This window comes from Fopius arisanus, unplaced genomic scaffold (assembly GCF_000806365.1).
Source record: "Fopius arisanus strain USDA-PBARC FA_bdor unplaced genomic scaffold, ASM80636v1 scaffold00121, whole genome shotgun sequence".
NCBI classification, from domain to species: Eukaryota; Metazoa; Arthropoda; class Insecta; order Hymenoptera; family Braconidae; genus Fopius; species Fopius arisanus.
In genome coordinates, this window is record NW_011887860.1 from 53561 (window position 1) to 77832 (window position 24272).

The following is a 24272-nucleotide window of genomic DNA, read 5'->3' on the forward strand; positions in this document are numbered from 1 at the left end:
TATCACCACCAAATCTTTTCCTATAAAAAAAAACACAATTTTAAACTTTCAATTCCTCAATTTTTCACTGACATATCCGCTGATAAAGATAATTTTCAGCAAACTTCGGGGTCATTTGTTTTTACTTAGAGGAAATATTTTCTAAAAAATTTAAAATTATCTTTCTTAAATTGAAAATGAGAATGATTGACATTAGATTGATATTAGATGAAAATTAACGCAGTATGAATAACGCGACATCACTGATCTCTATATAACTGGATAGACTATCGCGTATTCTCCTAGTGAGGCCCATTTCAAAGTCAATCAGCGCGTCCGAATAGTAGTCCGGGAACTAAACTTCTACCAAGTGCGCATGCTCAGCGCAGTTGTCAGTGGAAGGGGAGAAGCATGTTTATCCAGAGTAGCCGGAAAGTTTCTGGGTAAATTTCCACGAGATACAAATCATCAAAAATAGCGGGAAGTGGGTCGTTTGAACTTAAAATGTATTTCTTGGTATGGGATCTGCATAGGAAAAGCTAAAAGGAAATGAATATTCTTGGCATTTTTTTATATTCATTATCGGGAAATAAGATTCCCTATTTAGTTCAATTTGAGCTGATTACAATGAAAAATCTTCACTGGGTAAGGAGAAAATATAATACTATTCATTATGATTGGATAATTTTTCACTTTTTGAACAAAGTTTAGAGTGGTTATATTTTTCTACGTGTAGTCAAATCCTCGGCTTCCCCCATTGAGGCCACGATTTCCTTGAATTTGGTGATTCTCTTCTGGAATCGGCATGTCTTCTGCTGAAGAGTTTTCTTGTCTCGCATAATTGTTGTCAGTCTCGTCTGCGTTTTTTCCAACTTACGTAGGGTAAGTTCTCCAACCTCTGCATAGGTATGGTTGTGGGAAATCACTTTCATCCGTGTCGCTGGAATTTCCTAATGTAGACCTGCGAACATGGCCAAAAATCTCTAGTGTCATTCCTGATCATCTCTCACTGTTCATATTGATTGAAATTTTACCTTCTATTTCCAATCGGGTTGTGGTAGGTAAGTCTTTTTTAGCTACTTCTTGGCCACTCAAACTCCCATCAAGTTTCATCTCTAAAATACAAAATTAATCACGATATTTAAATTCATTGAAAACATTTTTATATTCGATTTTCCTAAGAAATAGATTCTGCGGGTTTTTCAATTATAAGAAAAAAAAATCCTAGCGTACGATTGAAAATAACTTACGTTTACAGGCGCGTACATGAAGTTCTGTATCGGACGGAAAGGCCAAGTTTTCCTTATTATCTTTGAAGATCGTTGGGACAGATCCCTTCCGCAACCTTGCTCTCAAGTCCCGGAAATCGATGCAGTTTTCAGCAAAATGCTCTACACAGAGCAGATGCCAGGGTTTCGGCACAAAATCCAGTCTGCCCATGTTCTTCACCCAGATCTTCACCAACTTCCCATCCTTGGGAAATCTGTATGTATTAAAAAAATGAGCAATGTGAATATTAGATAATGGGATAATCAAAATTATAAATTTCAATTATTGCTATTTGATTGCGTACAAAATCCACCAATACCATCAAATAAATTTTTCATATCTAACTAATTATCAATTCTAATTTATAACGTTCAATTTTTTATCCAGTGACAATAAGTGATTGAATTTTTCAGCAATAATCGAGCAACCAAATTCTTGAGTATTTTTGCAAACAATATCAGATGCGTAAGGTCGCAGATTATTTCATCACTCTGTTCCTTCAATAAATTATTAAAAATTAAGGATATTAATTACTTCCCTGTATTTAAAATTTTACCTATAATGATCAAAATTTTGAATAACTACTTTTGATGTTGTTATAGTTGATATTGTTGGTGAATTATTCGATATTGATCAAATACTGTTATGTACTCACCGATGAAAAGATATCTTCTCATGCGTCTTGTTTGTTTTACCGCAGTAAACACACCGCATTTTTCGCAAGGAAGAAAATATACTTTTGTCAACCGGACACTTTTAAAAAATTACCGAGTCGTAACGTGAACTAAATCGTTATGGCGTCATTTTTCCAGCGTCATTTACCGTCTGCATCACCCTCCGTTGGGTGACGCGCATGCGCAGTCAAGGGCACTGTAGTACCGAGCTACTACGGCACTGTGTACTTGGAAGAAATGTAGTTTTTCAATTAACTTTTCAAACGTTTCTCTTTGTAAATATTTAGGTGGTAATTTGGTGGAATTTAGGAGAACATGATTAGAATTTGAGAGTAATTAGTTTTTGCTTAATTGATTTCTCCTTTTTTACCATAATAATGAGCAGAAGTTATGATTAAACAATTTAAAAATAACTGGAATCGATAATAATTTGGTGGTCATTATAATGAAGGTTTCGTAATTTATGAGTTAATGGTTTTGTTTGTAAAAATTCTAAACTGGATTTTGTTGCGTACATTATGTAGTTAGGACAGTCACGCATGCGCAATAGGCTTAAGGTAAGCGAATAGACGACTTCCGCTCCCCTTGATGCCGCGGTATACTTGGCGAACAAAGTACATATTTTGAAAAAATAATAAATGGAATAATTAAGAAATAATTTCGAAAATTTTAGAAAACCATTTCCATAACTTGGAAACAATAGTATATTATTAGTTATTAATAAAAAAAACTGTTGGACCGTATGATTAGCGAACCTTGGCGCCCAAATTTAATAAAAACGACCTTAATCGACGGGAAATGGTTTGGAAATATTTAGAAAAACATTCCCATAATTTGGAAACAAATAGTAACAATAGTGGTTTTTATTAAATTTGCACGAATGTGAAAATATTATTATATAATATATATATTTTTTCGTTAAACACTAATAAGCTATTTGTTTCCAGATCATGAGCATGGTTTTCTAAATGTTTTCAAATTATTTCCCAATTATTCGATTTATTATCTTTTCAAAATATGTACTTTGTTCGCCAAGTACACCGCGAAATTGAGGGGAGCGGAAATCGGTGACTGGTAGTTGGCCTCACATAATTGAAAATTCATTAGTTTTTTTATTTAGATCAATAGTAGGACCTTTGTACATCATTGTAATACAATTAAAAAATTTTGTAGACCCTTCATTATTTTTTAATTAATTAAACAAAATAATGATCGGAAGTTAGCACCCTACCCCACTAATTTTTATTTGTAGACCGAAATAAAATTAACCAATGGAAAACAAATCGTTTGTAGATAATAAATAAATTGGTATCATCCTTGTACACCTGATTGTTCATTAGATATTAATTAAATTAAAAAATGGTTTACAGTGTTAACATCGGCGCATGCGCAGACACGTACCCTCGCACAGTTTGGCACTATGCACTTGGAAGAAATGTCGTTTTTTAATTAACTTTTCAAACTTTTTTCTTGGTAAATATTTAGGTAGTATAAATTGGTGGAATTTAGGAGAACATGATTAGAATTTGGGAGTAATTAGTTTTCTCCCCTTGGGAAATCGTCAATTCGCTTACCTTACGCCTACTGCGCATGCGTGACTGTCCTAACTATATAATATATAATGTATGCAAAAAAACATCACGTTTTTAATTTTTACAAATAAAACCATCAACTCCTAAATTATGAAACCATGATTATAATCACTACTAAATTATTCTCTATCGATTCCAATTATTTTTTATTTTTTTAAGAATAACTTCTGCTCATTATTATTGACAAAAAAGAAAAAAAAATAAATGAAAACTAATTACTCCGAAATTCTAATCATGTTCTCCTAAATTCCACCAATTTACTACCTAAATATTTACCAAGAAAAAAGTTTGAAAAGTCAATTAAAAAACGACATTTCTTCCAAGTGCATAGTGCCAAACTGTGCGAGGGTACGTGTCTGCGCATGCGCCGAAGTTAACACTTGTAGACCATTTTTTAATTTAATTAAATCTAATGAACAATCAGGTGTAGAAGGATGATACCAATTTATTTATTATCTACAAACGATTTGCTTTCCATTGGTTAATTTTATTTCGGTCTACAAATAAAAATTAGTGAGGTGGGGTGCTAACTTCCCATCATTATTTTGTTTAATTAATTAAAAAATAATGAAGGGTCTACAAAATTTTTTAATTGTATTACAATGATGTACAAAGGTCCTACTATTAATCTAAATAAAAAAACTAATGAATTTTCAATTATGTGGTGCCAACTACCAGTCACCCGAAGATTCGGCCCCCAGAACTAATACTGCCCCCACCCAAGAGAAGAAGAAAAACAAGTTTAAAAAAAAAAAACGCGGAAAATCGCTTGCCAGTCGGCAAGGTGGGAAAAATACGGAGCTTATTCACTCTGAACCATTTAACCTGTCGTCGGCTCACAAGACAACTCAGTGAGTGCCATAATAACATATTAATCGTATATCATCATCAACCTCTCGGCTCTCATGCATATATATATGTATACAAATAGCGGAGATTTAGGCTTTTAATAGTTCTTTTGTTCCTAGACTGTCTAAAATTTGTATTAAAAAAATGTTCATAACAGTCGCTGCATTTGTTATTCCCTTTATATCGCCCGATTATCATTAAAATAAATGTTTAAAAAAAGGATATAATATAAAATGAACGTTAACATTTAAGTTGTTCACGAGCTCAGTGGAGCTATAGTTGAAAAAAAAACTTGCATGACCTCTTTAATGCCCGTAAATGTGATGTGCACAGGGAATCGTCACATGTACATCCAACACAACTATAGGTAGATGCAAAGGAAACGTCGTTTGACAGTCTCGACCAGTGTTTTGTTGTATGTATAGATAGTTGAGTCTTGAGGGAACTTAATTCTGGTGCGATTTTTCTCCTTCCTCACAAAAAGGCACAATGAATGCACTATTGCCTCTGAAAAAAGTCAGTTGATTGGGTATATGTGATAGTTTGTAACCTCTGTTTGTAACTGTCAGAAGTGAAGATCGTCATTCGTTGAACAAGTAAATTGAAATATATATCTGTTTGGAGTGACCCGTGTTTGCCTTTGACAGTGAATATGTAAGTGGAATTGAGCTGATTTCGATGATTTGATGGCATGAGAAATCCAGAGTGTAAGTACAAATTTTCATGCAATTTTCATTTGCTACTAATTCTTGTTATTTCTAAACTTTGAAAGTCGATAAAAGAAAACTTTAAGGACTCCACAGAAAACAAATAGATGTGAAGGGTGAAGTTAATAATCGACTTTATTGACATTCGTTATCAATGCCTATGATCAATATGGAACGTTATTTTTTTTATCTGTCGGGGTGTGTAACCCTCAAATAATTTTTCCCTGGGAATTGAAAATTCGATTAAAAACTTGATTTCTATTAAGCAAGGGGCGCCGAAGAATTGGAGGTTATCAATCTTCATAAGAAACACGTCAAAATGCGAATTCAAAAACATTCGTTGTAAAGTAAAACCCCAATCTAAGTTGCCAAGAATTACGCACACAAAAACGCTATTAGTAAGCAACTATTTTTATGGCGCATAAACGAATAGGCAAATCCAATGTTTGAATGGAATTTTCTTGCCAAAACGATTAACGAGTTTTGGATATTACCGCACATAACTTAACCTTATTTTTTTATTTGGGAATGATTGTTTGCAAAAGATAAACGTTGAATGATGTAATATAATTTATGGGCTACTGTTTACGTGCTCAATTCCCAATATTAATCGTTTTTGGCAAAAAATAGTCAATGCTATTCATTTCTGGGTCATTACAATTTAGAAATAGACAACATGACATTTCTATTTCTGTTTTTCAATGAAATTGATGTCATTAGAACTATATTATTTTTTCATTTATGTGACATTTTTACTCCTATTTTGTCACAATTTTGTGATAAAGTAGAAAAATTATTCGACTTTGCTTTGTATTTCTGCTGTTCTTTTCTGTTTTCGGTAGACATTATGTATAATTTTATTATTTCATTAATAAAACATTGTTTCCGTTTTCTAATGTTTTCAGTAAAATGAACAGGAAAATTACCAAACTCTGCTGCTTCTCGTCCATTGCAACAAACTTCTGAATGTATTTTTTGAGCAACATACAGTGCTGATAGGTCACCAAAATGGCATACATCTCATCGGAAAATGGTGCCAAAGTAACTCTTATAAAAAAAAAATTTGAGAAAAATACCTGCGATATATCTCGCTCCTATCCAGAGCAAAAGGATACACTCCGTCGATCTCTCAGTGCCTCGCCAGTGAAAATAAAGAAGAATATCAAGTTCAATGTTACTCGTCAGCTTTCTAATCCTTCCAAAAATATCAAACGAACTCCAGCATTCAGAGGTGACAAGCATTCTCGGGTTAAACACCTCCACTCTCCTTCCACTGAAAAACCGCCATCTCTCGTTCATAAGAATTTAAAAATCTTTGAAGAAACTCACGAACCTGAGAAAATAGAAAATGTACAAAAAATATCAAATTTAGACTGTTCAAATTCTGATTTACCTAACAACCTATGGGAACAGGAAAGTCATGGAAGAGAGAGATCAACAAATGCTATAGAAAGTACTGTAAGAACAACTGTAATCTCACGTCAGAAGGACATTTACTGCCTCCGAACTGGAAAAGAATCTGAAGATGAAATTGATTTTCCTTCTCTTTTTCAAAAACAAAAAATTGAAAACTGTGAAAATATTGATTCTTCAGACATTGAACGTATAAATGGAGTTGAGTATACTCGAGTGGTGAAGCCTCCGAAATTATCAAACAATGTCTCTAGAAGCCTCCAACAAGGCCTAGAGAAAACCGTAGATGGCAAGGAAGATTTATCTCGAAGAAAATCCAGAGAGGACATTTCATCATTCCTAGACTTGACACAAACTCTGAAAGCAGCCCTTCAAGCTCCATTACCATCTGGTCCAGCGCCAAAAAAACCCCCTAGAACATTCGCCCATTTAAACACGACAACTAAAAGCCATCCAAATGTGTCCCAGATTCATAGCTCTCCTGAATCTCCGGGAAAACGATGGAAATCAATCTTCCAAAAAACAGGAACTGATGTCACGGATGCAGCACCAAAAAAATCAGTCTGCGCCTCTAACATAGCTGACGATAATTTTTTATATTCGAAGGACTTTCTCAAGTCTCCAACGAGTTTTGATGAAAACACGATGGAAGAGAAACACCCAAATGTGACAAATGAATCAACACAACTGACAAAATCCTCGATTCTTCATTCTCTTACTGATACGCATCAACCAACAAAAAAAGCAAGAGATTCAAAAAAAATGTTGGAAAAATTAGAAACAGTATTAATCCAGCATCAAAAAGCACTAGGACCCAAAATAATATTGCCAAGACAAGACAGGGATAAAATACCAATTAGTTTTGACTCTAAAAAATCACAGAGTGGTTTGAATGTCGAAAATAGTTACGAAAAGAATGATAAAAGATTTTTCATGAGTCATCAATTATCAAGGGCAATACAGAGTGATAAGAATGACTTATTGAATGAATTAAAGGGAAGAAAAAACTCAACCTTTGATTGTCTGACGTCCTTGAATTGTGCTAGCTGCACCGCTTATGAGAACCCAACATTCAGACATTATTTAGACGAGAATTTGTCAACTGATATGAAATCCAAGTCTGAGGAAACTTTGAGCGCTTCTATTGAAAAAATTCTGAAATCAAGTGAATGTTATGACGATTCCTTATGTCCCGGTGTCAAGAGGCTCTCTACGGAGCTCACAACATTCTTGGAGGGAAAGAAAAGAGTCTATGGAAATGAAACAAACCAAGAAAGAGTCTATGCTGAACCGTTTTATTTTGATAAGAATTCAGGGATTGACATCACAGGATTTGGCCACCTGTCAAGTGAACAACATAATTACCTTTCAAAAAGTTGGTGTATTGAGGGAAATAGGAAGATTGATCTTGAGTCGGCCGTAAGGAGGGACACAACAAAGCAGAGTCCAGAATTGCATTATTTGGTAATTTTTTAGTAGTTCTGTTTATTTTACCTTAGTATATACTAGAGAAAAATATGCATTAGAAAGTCATGTAGTGAAATTGCCATCTAACTAACCAACTAGTTATCATTGACTAAAAGCATCCAATTGATATACGATTCCCATTGATGATTTTCATGAAGTTATCGAATGTCATTTCATGCATATTCACATTTTGCAAATCCTTAGTCAGCATTTTTCTGTAGCAAGTTTTCTTCTCCGATAAGTGTGTATTTGTAAACCCCAAAATATTCGATAATTATACAGTAGACTAGCACCAACTGTTTAGCTTTAGCCTCAAGTCAGAATTTCCGTGGTACGCTATCAAACGTTGTTTTTTCACTTTTGGATTGATGGATTGTTTTATCATCTTACCTAAACCGCTCTTTGCCTCATCTAGGGCCACGCGGTGTTCGCAGCCTCAAAGACAATCCTAAACAGGTTCCTCAGTTCCCACCTCACCTCATCATCGCCAATCATTGACTGAACACAATGAGTGGTGTGCTACAACTATTTGATTCTATTTAGAATTAAATGGATCGTTAAATCCCCGATTTATCAGGTACACAGAGAAACTAAAAGTATCTCAAGCGACTAAGAGCCTGCTCAAACCTGCCTTAGAGTGTACAATTATTTTAAATCCCGTCAATACACTTAGAAATTGCCAAAGGCTCTTGCCCAATTCCTTTAACTGCCCATGTTTATTTGTATTTTCATCGATTTTCGCAGAATACCCCGAACTCTCTACCCGCGAACTAGGAAGTGACCTTGGTGCGAATTTACTATACAATCACCCAACATTCTTCAGAACAAAAAAATATTAAGGACGGGTTGAATTATTTGGTTGTCTCGCCTACATAGTTTTTTTTTCTTTTTTTTTATCTAGAACTTTGGTGCCGTCCTACATTAAGCAGGCCTACACGATATAAATGCATGTATGCTGAAAAAAAAGTTTAAAAAAATATATATCAAGCCCGTGCTCTTTAATTCAGGTGGGGGGCTATTGGTAAAAAAGCACAAGTCAGGAAAATTTGATTTGACCGAGCACGGGGGAAAGGGGAGCGCTATAAAAGAAAATGATTTTCTGTGTGATTGATGGGGAATTTTTCCTCGATATTTTCTTTTATAGTGCTGCCTTCTCCCCCCTGATCCATTAAATCAGACATTCCCGACTTGTGCTTTTCTACAATTAACCTCCCATCTCGATTAAAAAGCACGAACACTATATTTTTCATATTTTTTTGCTTTTTTTGTAGCATACATGCATTTATGTTTTGTGATATAACTCTCACTCTTTTGTGGGTTCAATTATAGACCACAATAGGCAGAGAAACTATCACAATCGAGTAATAAATATGTGAAAACATTCAATTTATTAAACTGCCTGTAATCGGGTCCAGAAAGTACAATCACTTAATTATCAGCGCTCATTCTCTCATTTTATTCTGCACCACTGTAAGTTTGCTTTTCCTTTATTCAGAAAAATGTGGTAGAGCCGTTATTATAATTTTGGGGACTTCTTTAATTAATACGGTTGGGTTTAAATAGTTTTGTGTATTTTCCAACACACTACTATTCACATTAAAGAGAACTTCTCGTAATCCATGGTTACAAACCATCAATAAATCAAAATTGAAGGAACCAATTGATCTCTAAACGAGTTCACATTTTTTCATTTATTCACTTCTCGCGATACCCTGAATTTATCAGTCAAGCTATCTACATTCGAAGATCACTCAGGAATTCTTGGAAACTGATGGATTGAATCTATTGAAAAGTGCTAAGCTCTTTCATCGCTGTTGCAGAACAAAATGAAAAAATATACCGGTTCTTGGTTTCATCATTATTTAATGACTCACAAATGTTCATAGTCGTCCGTATATTCTTCCGAATTGTTGCGCAAGTTTTGCCAATTTTTTCAAAAGTTTACTGAGAATAGCAAAATTCTTTCACGGTGATAGAAGTTCGTGAGACATTGAATCATAATGAAAAGCAGTGTCTACACACACGGCCTATGGTTCAATACCATAGACGTATGGCATTTTTCCGACCATGGATCTATGGCTTTTATCAACCATCTCCGCAAGTAAATCATGGCTATGGTAAGTTGTGCCATGCGTCCATGGCAGTGTACCATGGACACATGGATGAGAACTATAAATGCACGGTAAAAAATACCATACACTTAACAGTCGTTAAGCATCCAAGGCACAATGCCATGTGCATGGTGATTTCCACCATACACCCAACCGATTACTAGGAGTATGACAATCGGGACTATGGCTTTACATTTTTTTTATTGACACAAATAGCACATATATATCTAATCGTATACCTCAATTCGATTTTGGCTCTTTTCTCTCTCAAAGAACAATTGAAATATTCGAGTCCGTTAATGAAGGCACCAATAAATTGAAAAATGTACTGCCTGTATAAACATTCACAATGAAATTCCTCCAACTTCAACTATCTCCGGAAAACCGTAAACCTTTCGACTCTCCAAAAAATGCGGTAAGTAAAAGAAAACTCATACTAGTTATATTTTTCACTCTTCCCCGTTTTCTAGAACAACAAAAGGATTCCCAATTAATTCATAAACACTTGAAGCTTTTTAATGAATTCTTCTATTTTATTCAAAATACTTTTGTCAATATATTAAAACCAATTATGTTAAACATCCTAAATTTACGCAAGTAATGCACATTGAAAGGAAGAAGAAAAATTAACGAACGTTACGCTTCATTTTTGCTCTTTCCATTTCTCTAAATAAAGTGGAGTATTCTTTAAATAATTGCAGGAATTACATCACCTTAAATGCCTTAATAATATCTTAGGTGAATGAAATAAAGATATAATCATTTTATAAAACTATACGTTATCCAGAAAGAGCTAACTGGTAAACCAATTATCGTGAGAACGCGGATTTCTACATTATTATTCACTTGGATCTCTTTTTGTTGTTGTACTCTTGGTGTTTCGATGCTATTAAGAATCTCAACAATAATTGGAAAAAAATCATCCTCCTTTTTTGATACACGGGGAGCAGAACCATACATTGGAAATTTCTATTTGAAACTCAACGTAATTGGCGTATGCATACCTCAAACATGATTGGCAAATTACCCATTGACGTGATATTTGGGTATTAATGCGTGCACAGTAACTACATGTTTTTGCTCCTGAATTCCTCTTATCGATAATTACATTTTTTAATGTTGAAATCGCCTCTGTTCAAAAAAAGATTAAAGGAGTTGGATATTAATATGAGTACTCAGAAAAGAATCACTGACTCTATGGGGATCCACGTCCAGATCATGCACGGTAATCTTGGACTCATTATCGAGTAGGATGTCTAAGGTAATTCATTATCATATATTGCCAAAATTATTTTGAATAAAATAGAAGAATTCACTAAAAAATTTCAAGTGTTTATGAATTATTTGGGAATCCTTTTATGGTTCTCGGAAACCGGGAAGAGTGAAAAATATAGCTAGTATGAGTTTTCTTTAACTTATCGCATTTTCTGGCAAGTCAAAAACTTTCCGGTTTTCCGAAGATAGTTGGAGTTGGAGGAATTTCACTGTGAATTTTTATACAGGCAGTACATTTTTCAATTTATTTGTGCCTTCATTAAACGACTCGGATATTTCAATTGCTCTTTGAGTTGAAAAGAGCAAAAATTGAACTAAGGTATACATATGTACTATTTGTACCAATAAAAAAAACGTGAAGCTATAGTTCTAACTGCCATACACTTAGTAATCGGTTGGGTGTATGGTGTAAATCACCATGCACATGGCATTGTGCCATGGACGTATAACGACCGTTAAGTGTATGGTATTTTTTACCATGCATTCATGGTTCTCATCCATGTGTTCATGGCAGAGTGTCATAGACACATGACAAAACTTACCATAGATCATGATTTACTTGCGGAGATGGTCGATAAAAGCCAGAGATCCATGGTAAAAAAAATGCCATACGTCTATGGTATTCAACCATACACCGTGTATGTATACACTGCCATAATGAAACTTAAAAAATGTAGGTTTTTCACGTCAATCGGATCTCTGGTTTCCTAGAAATTTACAAAAAAGCATGAGCAATGAGAAGATATCGACAATAACTTCTCAAGTTAACAGCCATAGTAAATATTTACTCGGTAGTTTATGCTTAAATTTTTCTAATGAGGAGTTGAAGAAGTATAAAAAGAAATTTTTTTGAAACTCCGGTAACTTTTCACATGTTTAAACGAAAGTCCATGTCTCCATAGTTCTGAAATGAAAATTGTTTAGGGTAGAAGCCGTGGTCGATGAGGGATCTGGTTCGGGGAATAATTTTGATGACACGAAGATGCGGAGAGGGTCAAGAAAATCGCTCGTTGGTCAAAAAATGTCAATTTTTCAATTAGTAAATGTCACTAATACATTTGAAAATGTCAGTAAAGTGAGAGATGAGCAATCATCGTATATAATTCAAGGAGTTGTTGAGTTATTTTTGAGAAGAACTAATAATGAGCGGTTCAATAAAAAGAATAGACGACATTCTACGAAATGCGCGTAAACATTCAAACGACCGATATGCAAGTGAGAGAAAATGATAAGCAGCAAGGTGGCGGGTAGCAATCATGGCAATAGTCAAACACCTGTCCATCAAGGTGCGCCTTAGGTGTCAGAGGTGAAATTAAAAAAATGGTCATCTGAGGTGAGCGATATAATCGGTGGTGTCTCTGCGCGTATGCGTGCGTAAAAAAATTCGATTGAAAACTAAACAAGCCGCATCATTGAAAACAGTAAAAAAAAATTAAATCAATTGTCGGTTTTGTTTTCGAAGAATAATTATTGCTATTAATTCAATATTTCAAGAAATAGTGAAAAATTAAAAACTGTCAAAAATAGTTTTGAACTATAACAATGGCTGTTAATGTTTCCGGTTTCCGGATACCCTAGCCTCCACGCTTTTGACTAAGTGTTATAACCAACCGAATACTTAATATTTTTAATTGTTTTCTTTACAGTATATCCTCAATATATCATATTTTCAGAATATGAAAAGAAAAACAATCGCATTTTTTTATAGTTCCAGGAGTATTGTCCCCTTTGACCCGAGTCGCTACCATTATTGTGACAAAAATTGCAAGATAAATTTATTGAGACCGGACAGACAACTTTCTTTTACTAAATAAATGGAGTGCGACACTTCCTATGATTCTTCGATTCACAGATACCTGGCTAGCTTTCCTTTGTAGTTTTCTGAAAGCAGCTTCAGTTTCTAGGCTTTGTGCAGTCTCCGAAGAGTTCGATTTATTATAGGATGTGTAACGCTTATCCATGAAGATTTATCCTTATCAAATTCATGAACATGTATATTACTGATGTTTTTCATGTAATAGAACTAAGACGATTTCCTTCAAGATATACGGGCCTAGATGATACCACTTAATTATTATTATTTTTTTTCATTACCTGTGGTGAATCTTGGTGAAACATCAAATAATAATAATAAGTAAAAGCGGTATAATTTTTCACGTTAATTTTATTAACCATTTCTGAGAAATTTGTGAAAAACTTGGAAAATGGAAAGATATTCGTGAACATTATTTAAGTATAGAAATCTTATATTAAGGAAATATTTTCCTTCCTGTTCTTGTTCTTCGATTCTTGAAGCACTATCCCACCTGAAAGAATTTGCCACATCCAATGTAAAAAGAAAACTGAAAATTATTTCGAACTCTGAAAGCATACTCTTTCTATTCCAGTGTACTCCAATTACTGCAGAAGTTGAAGAAGACAATAATAATGCATTTAAGAAGTATGATAAAAGGCCAAAGGAGTCACTTAGCTTCCAAAGTTCTTTAGAGAGCACTGATGATTTGTATGAACCTTTGTCGACTGCACCTATTCGTGTTAAGGTAAGAAAAACATTTATTTAATTGTTAGAAAGTAAGTAGATATCTGTTATCACAGAAAAATAAACCTGGCAGAATAGCGTATGTGTTTGAAGTACATATGAATTATATGCACTTATATTTCAGCAAAAAATACCGTCTATATGTTGCCGCATAATAATAGAAAACATAGAAAAATCGAGGAAGTTCGATCGCATGAGTTCCAACAATAACTACATGTAAGGATCTGGCCAATCCTCCCAGACTACGCTACCCTTCTTTTTCGCGATTGATGCTATGGAGCAATGTATCGACGAATCTAACAAAATTAAGAGAACGTCTCCTTAAGGTTACGTTTCTTGACAAATCCGTACAATCCAAATCATGAGCAATTAATACTCCCGTTGTACCCAATTCTTGAATCCATTTCAAAAAATTGTCCATTGCTATTTTCATGGCAACAGATGATAAAACTTGCCATGCAGCAAAAAAGTTCCGTTGTCATTTATCAAACCGTTGTTAGCAGTTGCACTTGGAGCTACCGATTGTCTCAGATTTACCGTGGAGTGATGGGTTTTTGGGTAGGAATGACTGTTTCGCTAATATCTCTTACTAAATTTGTTTAGTAAAAAGTGATGTATAAAACTGATTATTTGTTAGTCTATAGATCCAATTATGCAACACCCCGTTATCTCTTCTTGTAATACTCATTTTAATGAAAGGTATTCACCAAACGAATAAGATTGCCTCGCTTATTCGTTTTTGCGATGTGACGCAGGTAAAAAAGTTTTAATTGATACTTTGACTAAACATCAACCAACACCGTATCTAGAAAGATCTAGTCGTGAGGTTAAATCATACATGATATTTGTGCACTGAGGGAAATTTTTTTTAACAATTATCAAGACATTCGGGTAAAAATTATCGTTCTGAAGTAATAAGTATCCTTGCTGTAGATGATTTTTAATCAACTTTTCCGGATAATATTCGTTCTCATTTGAGTAAAAATTGCCACTATGCACGGATGAAAATTATTGCATAGCTTGGTAAGTTTTGCCGATATGTGGATAAAAATGATTATGTATTTTGATCATTTTTACCAATGTGTGGAGTAAATGTGTCCAGTAAATGAATAGTGAAATAGGTGGTTTTAGCAGCCGGGCTGCTTTTTTTTTTTTTTAATTTCTCGCTAACTCCTCATTCAAATAGTGAATGCGTTATGATTCTCATTCCCACGGTTGAGGTGGAAAAAATTGAAAAACACCTCCGAAAAACGGTCTTTCCCAAACAACTCGAAAACGGCTCAAGATACAAAGTAAGAGGTGGCAAACATAATTGTACATCATGAAATTCGGTATAAAAAAGGTCCCAAGCATTTCGGATCATTCACCCCTATTTCGCATCATTCACCCTTCAGAGTCATTGAAAGGCTCGGAGTGGGAAAATTTTTTTTTTTTTTTCCTAAATTTTTTCTCTTAGATTCTGAACATTTTTCGTTCGAAACTTTTTTTTGTATCTGTCACAGTTATAATAGAACCCCTACCATGAGGAGAACGCATAGACTTGCGGCTGCGCACGCATATAAATAAGTGAGTTTCAAATAAATGAGTTTCGAATAAAGTCATTTTCTTATAATGTTTTGTTCGTTTTAATATCAAAATGGATGCTGATGCAATTTGCCATCTCTGTCAGGAGAAGATGGAAGAATCTACTGTTGCGGATGCCGCAGCTAATATGAGCATTTAAAGGAAAACGCAAACTTTTCCATTTGTTTAAATAGAAGGAGGAATAAAAGGCTTAAATAAAATGGTAGCAGGTCGACATATGGCCAACAGCTGTTGGTGACAATTAAGAAATCATGAAGCCCCACCCCCAAGGAGAAGGTGGTCTTCATAAGAAGTAAAAACGGGGCCACCTTTAGCCGTCAATTCCCAAATAAGCGCGAGTATTGCTGATGTCGCGGGTAATATGAATATTTAAAGGAAAATGCCAGATTTTCCATTTGTTTAAATAAAAGAAGAAATAAAAGGTTTAAACAAAATGCCAGCAGGTCAACATATGGCCAACAGTCGCTCGTAACAATTAAAAAATCGTAAAACTTCCCCCCTATGGAGAGGGTGGTCTTTCTCAGAAATGAAACGGAGCCATCTTTACCCGTCAATACCCAAATGAGCGCGAGGAAGAAGCGGTGCAACAAATACACGACAGCAATGAGGAGAGAGACAACCCAATGATGAAGGAAACTGGCCACCAAGGGACGAAAAGAGAGGGAAACACAGACACCTGCGACAGGTTACCCAGCCAGAGACAGCGAGACCCTTCGCTGTCTGACTTTATTATATAGGACACCAAGCCCATGGGCCTCAATGCCCTATGAGAATCAACTAATAAAAAAGCTGTAAAACGAAGGAATAATAATAATATCCATCCAGCTGGTGCTGTCCACCCCGAGATGACGGTCACGACAGATGGGAAATTGAACCAAAATTTGATTCCTACGCTTCACGTGCATTAGATGAAATTATTTATTACCAAAATGTCGTCCAAATTGAACGGTCAAAACCCGCCTTTGATTTCTAATCCTATAAAAAGGGCTGGAATCACCCAAAAAGAGTCAGTTAGTGAGTTAGTCAGTTCAGTGCAGCCCAATTCAGTCACCAAGTCAGTCACCAGTTCAGTTAGCAATTCAACTAGTTCAGTACAATACAGTCCAGTGCGGTTCTAAATCTACGAGTGCCAGTCCAGGGTTCAAGCTCTCTTCAAAGTCGTCTCAACTGTACTAATTCTCGACGACAAGCGCCGTCCAGCTAAAAGCCTTGGTTCATCAGTTCTTCAACCAGGACGTCTCTTGGTCAATTTTGCCATTGCCTAATTCCTGACGGCAAATCTACGCTTGTACCAGTTCTTCAGTCAAGACGCTTCTGAATCAATCTGGCGATACCCAGTTCCTGACGGCAAATCCAATTTGTACCAGTTCTTCAATCAAGACGTCTCTGAGTCCATCTGGCGATACCTAAATCCTGACGGCAAATATAAATTTGGACCAGTTCTGCAGTTAAGGCCCCTGAGAGTCAATTCGGCATTGCTAGTTTCTCGGTAAGTCCAGTGCAAGTGTACTACGCGCATCCTGACCACCAACTCAGCACGAATCCAGCTCAGACCAGTTCTTCCACCGATCGTCAATATTGTTTGCACGGCCGCAAGCTCCTCCAGGAACCCCATCTCACCGACCATCGCCTGAGCCTGCAGCAACCCGTCTTGCCGAGCCTTCAGAGTGATCACACTCGTTTTTTCCCCCCATTTAGTCCAGCCAACAATCACCGTAAGTCGAATAAAATACACACGCTACACTACACACTATTCTTTTCAAACACGCTATTTCCCCGGTTTTTATTTCGGATTGTCTATTAAGTGTATTGGTGCGTTTTTAATAAATTAACTAAAAGGGGATTCGTTCAAAAGTGTGGTTCTCATAATTTACGGGACGATTTTCCTTCCGCGAAGAATAACCATTGTATACCTCTGTATTTAGTCCCACCCAGTCAGATCCCACTACAAGACAACCTTCTTTTTCTTTTTTTTTGTTGTTGCCTCCCTACCTACTCACATCCCAGAGGAGTCCAGGGTTCCTAACGGACCAGGACGTAAAGGGGTCTATTTTCCCCCATAACCGCAGCACTACAAAAACAGTGACACTAGGTGAAATTCAGCTAGAAAAATTCATTGGAAAGAGTAAGATCAGAGGAGATGACTTTTGGAAGAAGTGGGAAGAGGGACAATGTACACGGGTACACGATGTATGTAGGAAGCGATGTTCTGCGAAGCCCGAAAAACCAACACCAGCAAAGAAACGATGCTCAGAATCTCGTAGTATCATACCATTCACAACCTCACAGCCGGAGTTCTGTGAAATGGAAATTTCGGCTCCATCAAGGCCTTCCATCTCACACACAGAAGCCTGTACGTCTGCATCATCGACACAAACTCAAGTATTTATTAGCGAGTTCAATTTTCAAGATCTTTGTTTTCTTTGTGGCAAATCACTAGATCCCTATCATAAAGAGATCCGACAGGTACGAGACCACTTATTGAAGGATAGATTAGTAACAATTGCCAAAACCAGGGACGATGAACTCGGTGATGAAGTTACTAGTAGATTGTGAGGAAATTTTTCACTTGTCGATGTGATAGGGGCATATCATAAAATCTGTTATAACAGATTCGTTCAAAATCTTTACCTCACTCGGTATGTTCCTGATCTTCAGAATGAACAAGCATTTCGCAACCTGACCGCTTACATCGAAAACACGCCAAATTTGGAATTTAAATTGAAAGAATTGCGCGATGTCATGGGCGATAATTCGATGACTGATACAGTACTATTTAGAAAATTAAAAGTGAAGTATGGAGACCACATTTTTATCAGTCGTCATCCGGGAAGGTCAACAAAGATTTTTTATAAACAATTCGATATGATAAAAATATGCAACGACTGGTTTACCTATGGGGGAAATGTTACTGATCATCAACAAACAATCATTCTTAACGTAGCAGCAGATATACTGCGCAAGAAAATTCTAAGTGCAATCTTCAATACTCAATCATATTCTCCACCCGTTCAATTTCTGCAGACTGTCTCAACACTCATTCCATCAAGTCTTCAGGGTTTCCTCGGCAGGCTATTGTTTAAAGATGATCCGGATAAAGAAGCTGCAAAACGAGGTGTCAGAGATTCCATCGCCCATGCTATTGTTTGTGCACTTCGCCCAAGGACATTTATATCAAATTAGCAATCGGCAATCGGCATATATATCCATAGATAGGCAGCTTCAAAATTAATTATCGAGATATTGAGTAAATTAGGTTTGTGTGCTTCCTATTATGAGATATAACTTTTGGAGGTGAGTAGTATCATGGATCCTCAGAAGATGAACGTTGAAGAGAATTGTTTTGTACCGTTCGTTTTCGATAACACAGATCATAATGTGGAAACACTAGATGGGCGTGAAACATTTAATTGCTTGGGAGCAATCGCTGTATACACTCCAGAAAAAAACATTTCATATGAAGGGGGTATTATCACATTGCATAAAATGCCTGCAGCTGAAGTAATAGCCTCTCAGAAAAGGATTTCCTTTTACTCCATATGAATCTCCTAATCAAAATTAAATGAATAATTTACGTATAAATCTGTCACTTCTCTCCATCTTGGAGAGACACCATTGCTTCCATACACATATAGTACTTACATTTGGGGGAAATATTTCAACGGTGTTCAGCTTCCGAACTGGAAAGGATTTATGGAGGTTTTAACAGATGAGGAATCTTGCAATAAAAGACAATCCTCTATAATCGGTTTACCTTTTATTAATGCAGCACCATCGAACGTGATGACTCTCCACACTGCACTAACATATGCGAAGGCTGAAACTGAGAAGTTTGGTTCCAAAACGACTTTCATAACATTTGATCAGCCTTTGTACTGGAAGTCGAAGTCAATTGTGGCAAACTTAGCAAATTCATCCATGAAACATACTGTTGCTCTACTCGGGATTTTTCATTTGGTCATGTCACTTATGGGATCAATAGGATACACGATGCAAGGAAGTGGCCTAGAAGATTTATGGTCCGTTATTTATGCTCCTGAGTGTGTTAAAAAAATGATGAGTGGACATGCATTCTCACGAGCTTCGCGGCCGCATATCCTCACCTTTACAGCTCTAGGGAAAAACATTTGTGAGTTTATTGAGGTACCTGAGGGACGGAAAGATTCTATGGATAAATTTTTATTGGAGTAGCAATTAGAAGCAAGAGGCGATTGCAAAGCTGAAATAGAAATTGGAGAAATGACGAAATTTTTTGAGAAACAACTAAAAATTCTGGAAAATAATGGTCCCATCTGTAAGCTGGGGGTTCAGTATTTTAGATCTGTTGTTATTTTACTCCAAATAATCAAAGCAGAAAGGTTAAGCGATTGGGAACTTTACCTGCAATCCGTTAGAAACTCATTACCATTATTCCATGCTGCTGGCCATCATGCTTATGCAAAGGCAGCTCAACTGTATTTACAGGAGATGGCCGACTTGGAATTATTTATGGATTTAGAGGAATATAACGATTTTACAAAAGGAGGATATTTCACCATCCGTAGAACGGATAACGCATGGGCAGGAATCTCAAAACATATAGTCATTGAGCAAACCCTCAATCGTTTTTTCGGGACAGATCTCAAACATGGGAGAGGCGTTACGCCCAGTGTAGTAACACGCTACTTACTTGCCATGCCAGCCTCCTTCACTATTATGGAGCAATTGGAAGAATACTGCCAAATACAAAGTGCTAATAGTGAAGAACACGTCGATCTCAGAAAAAGTATGGTTCTACGAGATGAGAACGATATTGAAAAACTCATGTTTTGGATAAATTCTCACAATCTTTTTCATGGTCGCAGTTCCCTGGTATCATTGTCATCTGAAATTATGGGTGGGCCTTTTATCAACTGCCATGGCTTTCGAGAAAGGAAAGCAATCTATGGTAACTATGATTGGAAAAACTGTACAGAAAGTTTCGATATCCAAATCATTCCAAGTGAAGAATTTGGCATCAGCTGCGGAGGGAATCCATTTGAAATCAGATAATACCAACGTAAAAATGAACACGCAATTGCCAAAAAATTTCTGTTCTCATAAGTGGAAATCAGGAATTGACCAAAAAAGCATTCAGTTACGAGCTCTCACCCATTCCATTAAGTCTTTTTGATGATAAGGGGTGGTTGAGAGGAAGTGCTAAGTCGGAACTTTATACAGTATTCATCTTATCAATTTTGAACCAATCATTATTGGCTAATTGTCAGTTCGTTATCGATGGAGGGTGGTTATTGAGACAAATTACGTGGCCTCATGGGAAGCCCTTCTCGGAAATATTCCAACTGTATCGAGCATACATTTTGAAATATTTCCGATCTGATGCTGTGGTAATTTTCGACGGTTATCAAAATGATGTGATAGGAGTGAAGTCGTACGAGAGGCTGTGGCGAAGAGAGAAATTTATGGCAGCTGATATCGAGATTGGGCTGGACAAAGTGGTCACCACAACCAAAGACAATTTTCTTTCTAACCTTGTCAACAAATTCAAATTCGTAAAACTACTGTCGGAGTATTTGATTAGTGAGCATATTTCGACAATAGTGGCTGAAGAAGATGCAGATGCTATGATTGTCCACACTGCGATCGAGATGAACAGCCATATACAACTTAATAGTAAATCTATTGTGGTAGTCGGTGACGACGTCGATCTGATGGTCCTCCTAATCGGACTCACTCCCATTCACGAAAGTGTTTATTTTTATAAAATTGTAAGCAGTGGAAAAAAGCAGAAGACTTTGTATTCAACGTGGGACCATCAACTTTTAAAACCTTTCATTATGTTCGTTCACGCACTTGTTGGCTGCGATACGACGAGTGCGCTTTTCGGGAAAGGGAAGAAAACTGTAATCTCTTTATTGCAGAAAAATGAAAGTATCTGTCAATCCGCATTAGTCTTTTATGATATAGATAGAACGATTGATGAACTTTACCCAGTTGCAGAGAACATAATAAAACGTCTTTATGTAAAAGATGAGCAGGCAATGCTTCCTATTAACGACCTAAGATACAAAATGTTCACTTCTGAATTAGCTGGCACCAAAAAAGACCTCTTCACTTCTCTTCCACCTACGCAAGCTGCTCTGTCTGAATATGTGAAAAGAGTATATTTGCAAATTCTACAATGGCTCTGTAACAAATTGGACCCGTTACAATGGGGCTGGGAGCGACTACAAACGACGAACTTCGTATTGGCGCCAATAAAAACAAGTGAAAAAGCTGCTCCAGATGATTTATTAGCTATGGTGAGTCGAATTTGGAACAATCATGGTAAAATCGAGCTTCTTCATTAACTTTAATACGGATTGTATTCTTTCCGTCTTACTTTCTTGGGGCACAATATTTTTAGTGTTCACAGTGCCTAGCTGTGTCACTCACGCACTCGTCATAATTTTCTAACGTTTGTTGTATTTATTCACGGAGAGGAAAATTCCCTAAAAATACCTCCGTTAAACTAGGCAACTCGAATTCTCTTAAAGTACGGAGCAGATGAGTCACTTGATTTAATTAACAATATTTCCGAAATTCTTGGAAAAAATAATTAGAGATTCTATCAAAAATATCTGCAAATTCATGAGGAAGAACTTCCGGATAGATAGGACTTATGATCGAAAATTATTTCTAAACTGTATGGCATTGTTATATTGTTATAAAATGTTGAAAATAATTTCCAGGTATGCTGTAAGTGTGCAAGGAGTAAATGTACTATGGCTATGTGCATCTGTAAGAAGTCTGGGCTGCACTGCAGCCAGCTCTGCAAATATTGCACGGATGGAGATAGCTGTCAAAATCAATCTTCCGGGGTCCCTGATGAACCTGAACCAGTAGATGAGGAAATGGAAGTAACTGAAGAAATTTGCAGAAATATCTTCAACTTTTTTTCACATGAATCAGAGGAGGAAGGAGACGTGGAAGAAGGCGAGGAAAATGAAGAGGAATTTCTGCCGATTGAATTTAATTATTAGTAGAATAAATATTTTTCCATATTATTAGGAAAAACTCCATCATTTACGACTAATAGAAAGTTTTTATATTTTTGTATAAAATTTCGCCTATATTAAAACATATCGTGGATAAACTCCTGAATTCATGTAGAAAATCGAATTTTACATAATAACTATGATGGATACAAAAAAAAGTTTCGAACGAAAAATGTTCAGAATTTTAGAGAAAAAATTGAGGGAAAAAAAAAATTGACCGATTGGATAATAAGTTGATTTTTACTTTATGGCAGAAATTTGGGAAAATTAATTTCAAGGGGGGTGGGAAAAATTGGGGTTACAGGAGAGATGGTTACCAATAATTAACTGAATGGAAAACATGAAAAAAGAAGTTGTCATGAGAATTTCAACATTTTTTTCCCACTCCGAGCCTTTCAATGACCCTGAGGGGTAAATGATGCGAAATAGGGGTGAAATGCTTGGAACATTTTTTGTACCTAATTTCATGATGTACAATTATGTTTACCACCTCTTGCCTCGTATCTTGAGCCGTTTTCGAGTTATTTCGGAAAAACCGTTTTTCGAGGGTGTTTTTCAATTTTTTCCACCCCAACCCGGGGGATGAGAATCATAACGCATTCACTATTTGAATGAGGAGTTAGCGAGAAATTAAAAAAAAAGCAGCCCGGCTGCTGAAAACACCTATTTCACGATTCATTTACTGGACTAAAAATTACTATTCCGGAAAGGTAAAAAATACTGACCCCACCTAAAACCCCTTATCACCCACTACACACGGGCCTCCGAGTCATGTGGATACATTTCCGTCAACAACAAACAACTAGTTGCTCGAATTCTAATGCACATATTGGCATTCGGAAAGAAAAATATAAAAAGACAATAAAATTATATTCGCAGTAAACTATTGGATTTATTTTTCGAGACGTTTTTCATATTTTATTACAACCAACAAAAGATACACATGAAAATATTATCCCATAGTTACAAATAAGACAATAAAAATTCAAATTCTCTGGTCGTTCGGATTAATTGCGTTGTACGGACCTCGTGCAGGAGGGTCTATGGGTGGGGTCGGGGTGGGGCGTGGGGTTCTTTATTCTGCCTCTTTCTTGCACGTACTGTACCCACAGAAAACACTATATTTAAAATACATTATCGTACATTACGCGTTTGGAAACGTAAATTACCATTTTTATACCATAATTATGGTTTCGAACACGTAAATTACGATTAATTTTTTGCCAAGCTGTGCTTCTCTCGCTTTAGCAGAACCGGAGAAATTACGACGATAGTCGTGGGCGACAGGGTGTTCATTACTGTCATTCTTCTTACACTTCTTGTTACATGTCGAGTGATAGTGTAATACTTGGCATCTGTAATAACCGATCACTACTCCGAAACCGTTGTGACTGTCATAGCTTCGACCGGCACCCCGAGTCCTCCATTTCATGGCGTAAGACTCCACAATTCGCACCACGTTCTCATTAGATGCCTGTAGAACCTCTTCTAAACTTGAATCATGTTCTGAGATGACGAATTCTATTCTAAAATCCTCTGGCCTACAAATTGGGAAAGGATTGCATGCAAATTACCGCAACATTCATGATTCAATATGTGATTTCATTTAGTTAAAGCGAAACTTTATACAAAGGAAATTTTCAACGTAAATAGTTGACTGGTGTTCTTGGGTGAATTCCAGCAAAAAACCAACATCTGAAGTATATTATGTTTCCAGGTGATTTATGAACAAATGGAAATTAGTTGTAAATCATAACGCTTTTCCCGGTTGGGCACCCGTCGTGTACATATCGAGGT

At 36.2% G+C, this 24272-nt stretch overlaps 3 protein-coding genes across 5 annotated transcripts in view; 2 read left to right on the plus strand and 1 right to left on the minus strand.

Annotated features, from left to right (window-relative positions):
- LOC105271712 (THAP domain-containing protein 2-like) lies at window positions 1-2554 on the minus strand. Its single transcript, XM_011313429.1, has 4 exons — window positions 1904-2554; window positions 1230-1462; window positions 1014-1094; window positions 1-940 (listed from the first exon to the last, which is right to left on the minus strand). Exons 1-4 carry the CDS (start codon window positions 1960-1962, stop codon window positions 930-932), a joined length of 384 nt encoding a protein of 127 aa, XP_011311731.1. The 5' UTR covers window positions 1963-2554; the 3' UTR covers window positions 1-929.
- A 1746-nt stretch (window positions 2555-4300) lies between these two features.
- LOC105271715 (uncharacterized) overlaps window positions 4301-24272 on the plus strand; it is a 38963-nt gene continuing 18991 nt past the window's right edge. Inside the window, exons 1-4 of one of the 3 annotated variants that reach the window (XM_011313432.1) lie at window positions 4301-4365; window positions 5011-5070; window positions 5976-7947; window positions 13724-13876. In XM_011313432.1, the coding sequence (XP_011311734.1) occupies window positions 6079-7947; window positions 13724-13876 (2022 nt within the window). In that variant the 5' untranslated portion in view covers window positions 4301-4365; window positions 5011-5070; window positions 5976-6078. Of the gene's footprint in view, window positions 4366-4863; window positions 5071-5187; window positions 5469-5975; window positions 7948-13723; window positions 13877-24272 lie in introns of those variants that run through there. The other 2 variants (XM_011313431.1, XM_011313433.1) reach the window with 2 other exon arrangements.
- On the plus strand, window positions 21254-22564 carry LOC105271713 (uncharacterized). Its single transcript, XM_011313430.1, has 2 exons — window positions 21254-21740; window positions 22170-22564. The coding sequence occupies exons 1-2, from the start codon at window positions 21276-21278 to the stop codon at window positions 22458-22460; spliced, it is 756 nt and encodes a 251-aa protein (XP_011311732.1). The 5' UTR covers window positions 21254-21275; the 3' UTR covers window positions 22461-22564.

Excerpts from the sequence above, each read along its gene's own strand:
- LOC105271712 (XM_011313429.1), bottom strand. The coding sequence starts at position 1,962 with ATGCGGTGTGTTTACTGCGGTAAAACAAACAAGACGCATGAGAAGATA. Across the intron at positions 1,463-1,903 it reads GAGAAGATATCTTTTCATCG|ATTTCCCAAGGATGGGAAGT; the intron begins GTGAGTACATAA and ends TAATACATACAG. Across the intron at positions 1,095-1,229 it reads TCATGTACGCGCCTGTAAAC|AGATGAAACTTGATGGGAGT; the intron begins GTAAGTTATTTT and ends TTTGTATTTTAG.
- LOC105271713 (XM_011313430.1), top strand. The coding sequence starts at position 21,276 with ATGTTCGTTCACGCACTTGTTGGCTGCGATACGACGAGTGCGCTTTTC. Across the intron at positions 21,741-22,169 it reads CAGATGATTTATTAGCTATG|GTATGCTGTAAGTGTGCAAG; the intron begins GTGAGTCGAATT and ends AATAATTTCCAG.